The sequence below is a fragment of the Carcharhinus amblyrhynchos genome, chromosome 10, assembly GCF_965287045.1.
Source record: "Carcharhinus amblyrhynchos chromosome 10, sCarAmb.v2.hapA, whole genome shotgun sequence".
NCBI classification, from domain to species: domain Eukaryota; kingdom Metazoa; phylum Chordata; class Chondrichthyes; order Carcharhiniformes; family Carcharhinidae; genus Carcharhinus; species Carcharhinus amblyrhynchos.
Genome location: NC_137333.1, coordinates 67,573,163 through 67,582,735, shown reverse-complemented (window position 1 = coordinate 67,582,735; position 9,573 = coordinate 67,573,163). Strand labels below are relative to the sequence as shown.

At 40.4% G+C, this 9,573-nt stretch overlaps 1 protein-coding gene across 9 annotated transcripts in view; it reads right to left on the bottom strand.

Annotated features, from left to right (window-relative positions):
* The window catches only part of kbtbd3 (kelch repeat and BTB (POZ) domain containing 3), a 151,062-nt gene extending 143,665 nt beyond the window's left edge, over nt 1-7,397 (bottom strand). For 7 of the 9 annotated variants that reach the window (XM_080197242.1, XM_080197246.1, XM_080197241.1 and 4 more), the window contains exon 1: nt 2,056-2,135. Coding sequence is in view for 2 of the 9 variants with exons in the window: in XM_080197249.1 (XP_080053375.1) it covers nt 2,056-2,261 (206 nt within the window). In the remaining 7 variants the exon portion in view is untranslated. Of the gene's footprint in view, nt 1-2,055; nt 2,288-5,974; nt 6,028-7,319 lie in introns of those variants that run through there. The other 2 variants (XM_080197249.1, XM_080197248.1) reach the window with 2 other exon arrangements.
* Nucleotides 7,398-9,573: the final 2,176 nt, after the last annotated feature.

Below are 9,573 nucleotides of genomic sequence, written 5' to 3'. Positions count from 1 at the left end.
TGTAAAAATTTCTTGCATGATTTGCAGCTTCTATTTGAACCATATTAATTACATTTTTCAAATTACATTTTAAGCAAGTTTTCTGCACATACACAAATATAATTTTTTTTCTAAAAACTCTAAACAGATCTAAGTATGTAATTTTCCTAATTCATATTCAGAAAATTAAAGTGACAGTCAACTCTGGTATATCTGAAGCAGAGAGCATGCAGGGCTATGATGAGCAAGCAGGAAAGTGGGAGTTAGTTTTGGACTGCTCTAGCCAAGTGCTAGCACAGACAAAAATGTATGCACCAAAGCATTCGTGACTGAAATATATCAATTGTGGAAGTTACAAAAAAACTTAAATGAGCGTTAACCCAAAATATCTAAAGCAATAATGAGATTAGAGACATGTAACACAGGTTTCATAGAAATTCCAATAATACACAAACAATAGAGAGGAGCTGCTTTGGCTGCCTTAAAAATTCAATTACAGTTGGAGAAAAATATTCAATGGCATGTGTAAAAGAGAAACAATCAGCAAGCTATGCTTGACAAACTGAACTGATTTTTTGGGGGGAATACAATCCATAAAGGGAATACGATGGTTGTATATTTCAGCTTTTGTGTCTGATAAGGTGAAGTGACTTCTTATGGAAATTAAGGCGTTGGTATTAAAGCATTTGAACCATTCATACAAAAGTGATTAGCACATAAAGTGAAAGGTTAGAGTAATTGGATGACATGTGGGTACTGGTGTCACTGAGAAACTTCTGCCAGAATCCCTTTTGTTTTCAATTTATATTAATACTAAAGATATAAAATCAAAGGAATAAGTTTGAATAAATCAGAGTTCCTGATAAATTAGGGACCTCGGAATGAAAATACAGGGGGACATAGACAAGTTAGTGGGAGTGGGCATGGACTTCAATGCAGAGAAATGTAAACTAGAATATTCTGGGTAAATGAACTATGTAAATAAGGCACGGTACCAACCGGGGGCCGGGACTGGATAATAAGATTAAAACTTATTCAAATCCATTAAAATGAGATTTTTGCCTTTTGTGGGCATTGACCTTGTGACATTACCAGGGAGGGGCGGGGAAAGTCAGGAAATGAAATCTCCCTGGAGAGAATCGCATTTTCTGACTCTCTCTGGAAAATCACCCCCTAGATCTCTGCTTGATATCCACCATTTTGAAGGCGGTTAGTAATGGGGTGTGAGACAACATTGTTCAATAAATCTCTGCAAACAGGACAAGTATCATTCCTTAGGGTATCCAATTTCACAAAAGGCAGATTATAGAATAGGTGCAGCTTTTGGATCATTTGGGATAAGTCTACTTATGGAAACCACTGTCCACTGTGAGGAACCTTGTAAATTCAAGTAGCATTCAAACTCTCAGAGGAAGCAAAGTGAGGCAGAATTACCTTGGTCTAGACTGAAATTTTAAAAGTTTCCAATCTGAGGCAGTCAGGGAACATAGGTAAATTCATGATACTTACATCTGATTATTGCATTGTTTTAGTAACGTTGAATTCTGTTGTTTTGATATTTCATTCTGTACAAGCTCCACTAAAGATGTGAAAATCGACTATACCAAAATCATTGACAGCATAGCACCACTTCAGTTGGCAGGTGGGCCGGCATGGTGGCACTGCTGCCTTACAGTGCCAGGGACCTGGGTTCGATTCCCAGCTTGGGTCACTGCCTACGCGGAGTGTGCCCGTTTTTCTTGTGTCTGCGTGGGTTTCCTCCAGGTGCTCCAGTTTCCCCCCACAGTCCAAAAGATGTGCTGGTTCGGTGCACTGACCACGCTAAATTCTCCCTCAGTGTACCCAAACGGGCACTGTATTGTGGCGACTAAGGGATTTTCACAGTAACTTCATTGCTGTGTTAACGCAAGCCTACTTGTGACACTAATAAATTTTTTTTGTAAGGCTGTACAGCAGATCACAAAATTCACTTATGTATTCGCTGTATAACTGTTTAACCAAAAGGATGCAAAAATACATACATTACAGTTGACAATACAAACAATATCCAAAAAATATGCCTTTAATTTACAGTACCTGAAGAAATCACTGCATGCAGCCAGAATACATCTATGACATGGAAACTTTTCTCCTTTGACAAATATAGTGAAGTCAAAGAATATGTTTTGCTCCCGGAAGTTCTGAAGTACATTCAAAACCTGTTTGCCATGTGTTTCAGCAACTAGAGAGACTGTTCTCCTTTCAGTCACTCCATTGCAAGCAGCCCTGGAAGCTGAATCCATGATTGAATTGGTTTCACGCCTCAAATCTGCAAAGGTAAAATATTCTGTATATTTTTGTTACAAATACACTTTGCAAGAAATTTATCTCTTACTTTCAAACATAGGTATAGCTCAAAAAAAGTTAGCAAATTAAATCAAATTTATCCAGATTTTGTACAAGCCTTTGTTTAAGGAAGAGAGTTCATTCATTTGTCTATGTTCCTACTGAGATTTCTGAGTGGTTATTTGACAACGTAAGGTAGGGAAATCAATGGCGGTTTATATGATTCTTTCTGATATGCAATCTGCAGATCATGTATGGCACGCTTAATGTGTACAAATTCCTCCTAGAAGATTATAGACAAAAGTTTAGAAATCTTAGGAAGAGGTAGAATTGGGCTTTTGTGAAATTTGCTAGGCAAAAATAAAATAGTATTTGATTAATGATATACAGCAATGAAGTTTGATCAATCTTTTGAAAACCTTAAGATGTTGTTCGTGGAGCAATTTTTAAAAATCAATATTTCTTTAGGAATCAAGTTTCACCTAGACCATAAAGTTTCTAAAACAAGGGAAGCTGCAGTTTTGAATGATAATTATGAATTATCCAACAAACTCAAAGGGCAACGAACCTTAGCTTCTAAATCACAGAGAAGCTGGGAGAGAGAAATTAAGTGATAATGAAGATACCAATAATTACAATTAGGTGAAAAGCAAGAAAGAGACAGTTGCTTCTCAGAGTAGTGAAAGAGTCTGTGTGAGAGATAAATATGATTCAAGAAGAATAATGTTATTTTTTTTCATAAAATAGAGCATGTGAAAGCTGATTGTTCAAAGTTGAAAAATCTGACAGTAGTTTTGTGCCAATGTCTACTGTTTCTGAATTTGTTAAAAGATAATGGTTCAACTCAAAAGGTGCCCAAATAATTAGAAGATCAAACTTCTGAAATAGAAGAGATACCAAAGCCTTAGGTTGACAGTAAAGAATTAAAACAACTGATAACGGGTTGAACCTGCCTGCATGTCCTAAACCACAGGTGTCAAAACAGAACTTAGCAGCAGAATTCCAGGCTAATGGACAATCAATTCAAACTAACTTGACTCTAACCGATGGTGTTACTGTGGAACTACAAGGACAGTTTTGAGTGCTAGTACAGAAAGCAAAACTTAAAAATTGTGGCTCCTGCTGACTGGGTAGACAAGGAACTGAAATAATATAAAAGCATGCAAGAGCTGAAAAAAAAAAGATTTTTTTAACAGAACATTAACATAACCTGAGCAAAATTTTTAAAGGAGAGAAAGAGAACCATAATCCTGTGTTTAAAGGCATGGAAAAGACAACAGAGATGGTTGGCAATCTGGATTTTGATATTAAAAACCTGTAGCCATGAACATGGAAGTCAAATGTTAGAATTCGGACCAAGAGATTCACACATTGATTCTAATGATAATAAACAGAAGCTGGATCCAAAGGGTAAAAATCATTATGAAGAGATTTCTTTAGGTCTACTGTTTACATCTGCAAAAGCCAGAGGGACCATCAGAAGATGTTGTTGACAGGGTTAACATAACCAGGTCAAGGATAAAATTGCCAAACATTCAATTTGAAATAATGGGAAATTAATGATCTTGAGAATGGAGATTTATACTGACACATCTCAGAGGATGAAGCTGTGAGCAGTGAAACAAATTCCCACATATATAAGAGGAAGCAGTGGGTTTGAACTCTTAACTGTTACATGTATATAGGTTAATAGCATTAGGACTGGATAGCATTTATGAAAACCCATCAATATGGTGATGGTTTTTCATTCATTAGGCGAGATGTGTTACAATTATAAGGTTTTTAAGATTGTTGTGTCTTGGGACTGTGTCTTTAACCTAAGATAAAATGAAAGGGGCTATATGACTTTTTATGAAGGATGACAGAGCACCTGAGTGAACTAATTGTTAGAGATTAAAGGGGGTCTAGATCTTTTTACTAGGAAGAAGGTGCAATGTATTTCTGCTTGGAGTCAATGGCAGAAGCCTGTGTGCTAACAGTGGATACACTACGGGAGCGATTTTACCATTGCGTCCCACCAGCCAGGGCGAACTGGTAAGATTGCAACAGAGCCAAGAAATCAGGCTTGTACCCAACTTCTTGCCTCTCACAAACTTACCAGCACTGGATATCTGATGCGAGGCTGAATATATTATTTAAATTTACTTAGATGTTCATTTAAACGTAATTAGCGAGCCCAGGACAGAATCATCTTGGCTCACTTGCCTCTGTGGCCTTGCCGGAGAAGGTTCTCTCCAGCGAGAATCATCAACCATCAACAGTGACCAGACATAATGGCCAAGGGAGGGGGGCAGTGCCAGCCTGACAATGCCAAGGCAGAAGGGCCAAGTGGAGCATGGCCTGGGGTGGGCCATTCAACAGGATGGGAGGACGAATTCGCACTCTGCACAGCAATCAGTGGAAAGGGGAGGGGGAGGAGAGGGGAGGGAGAGAGGGAGAAACAAACAATCAACATGGGCTGGGATTTGTAATCGTTCCAGGCAGGGGTAGTTGCTAAAGGTTGTTGAACTCTGCAGTAGCCCGGGGTGGGTTGTTGGGGTGCTGGGCTATTGAGGCCAGCTATAGCAGCAGAGACAGCAACAGGTTTCTGCTGGTCTCAGAGCACAGAAACCTGTACGTGCACAATGGTGCTGTCTGCTGCTATCAGCAAGCTTTTGGGTGATTTAGGCCCCGCCCACTCCTCCTACTGGTGTGCAGAGTGCATAAGATTTGACTGGGGGCCTTGCCGAAATAACGGATCTGAAACTCTCCGGTTTTTACCCCAACGAGCCTCCAAACTTCCTGAAGTGTTGAGAAAATCTGATTGTAAACATTTGTGCTTTAAACTTTCCATTTCATTCTAAATTGAGAGAGGGACTCTTAAGCATAACTAATCAGCATCTCAAATGGATACATAGCCCATGTGATTTATATTACCATAGTGATGGGCTCTGAAATGGAAACAGCAACCATGGATCCACTCTTGATAATGCGTTACAGGCTTTATGAAAATATTGCTTTATATCACAGACAGGGTGTCTCCGAGAGTCTGAGGTAGAGAGCAGCGAGAGGCTGAAGGTCGTATGGAGCATGCTAATACTAATGGAAGCTTGTGTTTGGATTGGAAAGACCAAAATTGTAGGGAATTAAAATAAGGCTGGAAGATTTACCAAGTATTAATTAGCGGCCAGGGGTCTCTAGGAAAACTCACCATGAAAGACAATTCTGAAGTTAAAAGAATGCAGGTGGGTAAGGAGATACCAAAAATCAGAAACAAACCCTCAAGTAAATCCTTGAGAGCTCATTTTGGACTAATTCTGGGAGAGCTGAATGTTTATTTAAAAGATAGTGTAACCTATATTTCATCATGGGTTTTCTCAGTTGTATTAAAGGTTTTCTACTGAAGTAGTGTTTGGTCAGTAGTGATTTTAGTCTTTGTTATAGTAAGTGTCTCAAAAGTGAAATCTTGTCATGTCATCCATTCAGCTGCTAACTGGAAATTCAAGTTTATTTTTTAAAAGTGACAGTTTCCATTGGAATGATAACACTTTAAAAAAACGCTGTGGCACACAGTGATTTTTTTTCCCACATGTAGTGTTTCTGTGTTAACACAGCCTGCTACTAAATAAATGCCTGACACACCCTAAAGGGTAGGAGGAGCTATAGAATTAAGTGCTTCTGGACCACTCACATCTCCGTACCTCAAGAAGAGATCTTGAAAGAGTAGCTTAGCCCTGAGTCAATCTAAAAACAGAAAGAAAAATATATTTTAAAAAGTATTCTTCTACAAGTAAATTATTCCCGATCACAGTAATATACCAAAAAAATGCAATTAATAAAAAAGTCTAGTTAAAATTTATGTAAGTCTTTTGACTGATAGTTTCATTTTAAAAAAACCGTTCCTTGCCAATACAACTGACATAACTGATCTTAAAAATCATTGTAAATACACAGCATCAGAATATTTCAGACATTTGTGCAAAAATATGCAACTTAACCAAGATGCTGATGATGCAGCTACAAAGTTCCACTCATTTCGACTGTATTGATCTTGATACTGATTCAAGCAGCTTGATGGTGCATTTTAGTTAAAAGAATTAAAGCTTATTTATTAGTCACAAGTGAGGCTTACATTAACACTGCAATGAAGTTACTGTGAAATTCCCCTAGTCACCACACTCTGGTGCCTGTTGGATCAATGAACCTAGCCAGCACGCCTTTCAGACTGTGGGAGGAAACTGGAGCCCCCGGAGGAACCCACACGGACACAGGGAGAATATGCAAACTCCACACTGATAGTGGCCCAAGCCAGGAATAGAACCCGGGTCCCTGGTGCAGTAAGGCAGCAGTGTTAACCACTGTGCCACCCCAACCCCCTTAGTTATTCACATTAATAAAACTAAGAAAGACAAAGCAAGATAGCTTTAACTTTCTTGGCGATGAGCAACACTTACTAACATTTAGATACGACTTAACGGTAGAACAATGCCATTGTTTAAATATCCGGTGTGGTGGATACAAAAGCTAGGCTAGAGAATCCGAAATAACAGGGCACTGAGTGAATAGAAATCCCATATCTCAAACTGTTGCCTTGCACTTAATGCGCAGAGATAAAAACTAAACCTTTCGCGTTTTAACCTTTAACCACACTGAATGCATCGTTTGTGGGGCAACAAATTATACAAGCGAGGGACATTGCCAATTCCTTCAGCAACGCACTTTAACCGGGGCGAAAGATTCATGCTTTTTTCACATACCCAATGAAAGTGAAAAACGAAAGACGCGCCTTCCTTACTCTGAGTTGGGTTTATTCCTTAGATCCGCATCAGATAACCGCAGCTTGGGTCCCAGGAGATTTTATCCGCAACATCCACCCGCAACACAAACCTTGCCCATAACACCTAACACTGATCCCACCTTTACCTCCCATTCGTTACACCTTCCATCGGCGGAGTGGTACGCACATTATATAGATAAAAAAATTAATCCTCGGGGTCCAAACCGAGATGGTATTTTAAATTCCGACAGATACTCACTCCAGACCACCAGCTGAGGATCACAATACCATAGCGACCGGACAGGAAGCGCCTGCTTAGAGCCGGACGTGAAGTCACAGGCACCGGCGCCATCTTGAAGATAATAGAAAGCTGAGCCACTCCTGGCAAAAGGGGCAGTGCCAGGACTGCTGAGGGACACTTTTTGCTTTTGATGTCTGAGCGCTGCAGCATGTCATGGTTGCAGACAATGAATCTGGGACCCTTTTGATTTGGATTGGATGTCCATGTCAGTCCACCAATTCTCTAGTTCCCTTAGGATATTATCCCATTCTCAATATGACTTTGTACTTCCTGAGTTTCCCATCCCATCACAAATGTTCTCTGTTGCAGACAACACAATGTCAATCAAAAATAGAAAATGCTGGAAAAACTCAGCAGGTCTGACAGGATATGTGGAGAGAGAATCAAGCCTTTGTTTTGGAAGGCCGAATTTGGCTTGGAGGACCTAAGGGCCTGTTCCTGTGCTGTAATTTTCTTTGTTCTTGATCAGAGCTAAGAACAAAAGATCAGACAAAATTTATACTGCGAAGGCAGGGGATGGGGGGAATGTAATTGGAAGGAATGTAAATGGTGATAAAGGCTGAGAAAGGTGCTAAGAGCATCCATTCATAGCCAATGTCAATGTCCCATTCAGGGTTAAAATGTAGCATGAGATATTGTAGACGAAAATAAACGTAGCTTTTTGGGCAGGTGGTCCACAACATTTTAAAACAACAAAAGTTTTTGTTCTCAGCAGGCAGGAGCGAAGCAGGATGTGGTACACTTTGAAAGGCACCTGAGCTTGACTTGCTGTTCTCCCACAATGCAAAATCATGCAGGGTGCAGCATGCTTGAAGTAATCATTGTCCTTAGGAAAGACTGCAATTTCCTTGATCCTCCCGAATACCCCATCCCAGAACTGTCATAGAATTCATACAGTGCAGAAGGAGGTCATTCAACTCATTGAGCCTGCACTGACAACAATCCCACCCAGGTCCTATTCCTGTAATCCCACACATTTACCCTGCTAATCCCCCTGACACTAAGCGTCAATTTAGCATGGCCAATCCACCTAACCCACACATCTTTGGACTGCGGGAGGAAACCAGAGCACCCAGAGAAAACCGATACAGACATGGGAGAATGTGCAAACTCCACACAGACAGTGACCCAAAGCTGGAATTGAACCCAAGCCTCTGCCATTGTGAGGCAGCAGTGCTCACTACTACTGTGCCACCGAGCTGTCAAAATACCTGAAGTGACTCCTCAGGAGCCCAATGTCTTTCTCCACGATCTGCCTGGTGCAGACATGGATCTTATACATTTTTAGTAGGTGATGCTTCATGACATTTTGAGGATAGGGCTTAACCTCAATTAACCAAATATTAGGCTGATGATCTTACTAGAAAATATGTTTTAAATTGTGTATAAATTTCTTACAATAAATACCTCTTGCATTTTTCTAGCATACTTGCAGGGAGGTGGCAGTAGTATTGTCACTGACCTGGTAATCCAGAGAGCCAAGTTAATACTCAAGGGCCCAGAGAATGCTGGAGAAAATCAGCAGGTTTGGCAATCTCTGTGGGGTGAAAAAACAGTTAATTTTTCAAGTCCGCTTGACTCTTTGTCAGAACTGAAGAGAGGAAGAAATGTTTTGAATAGTAAACTAGCTGGGAGAGATTACAATAACATGTGGCAAACTTAAGAACACGAGACCACACTAACCCTGGTTATCTGTACTTGAAACAAAAATTATATTGCATATTGAACAAAGGGTTTGTAGCCAAACAGGCCATCTAAAATGGCGTTTTGTAAAGCATTCTGGGACAACTGGGTAAGAAACTAAACTGACAGGCTGCAGTTTAAAGACAAACAGGCTGCAACCCTGACGAGTGAATACACAGGATATGGGCCATCTCCAGGCTGAAAGAGACTTTCTGGTCACACTGGGTTGTGTGCCAGACGTAAAGGCACCGTGAATCCTTATTTAGGAGGAAGGTATGTGACCTATGTGCCTACAACACCTACAGGCATGGCCGCTGGGGACACACCCAGAGATCGGTGTGGTAGCACCTGATTGGACTCTTATCGATCAGGGTGATCAAGTCCTGATCGATTGATTGGCAATGGCCAAAAAAAGGGTGTGAAACCAAACGGGGTGTAAAGGGTGCTGCACAACCAGGAATCTCTCTCTCTGACCCCACAAACAAGCTACAAAGACGGAGAGCCACCACACCTGAGAAGGGAGGAAAGA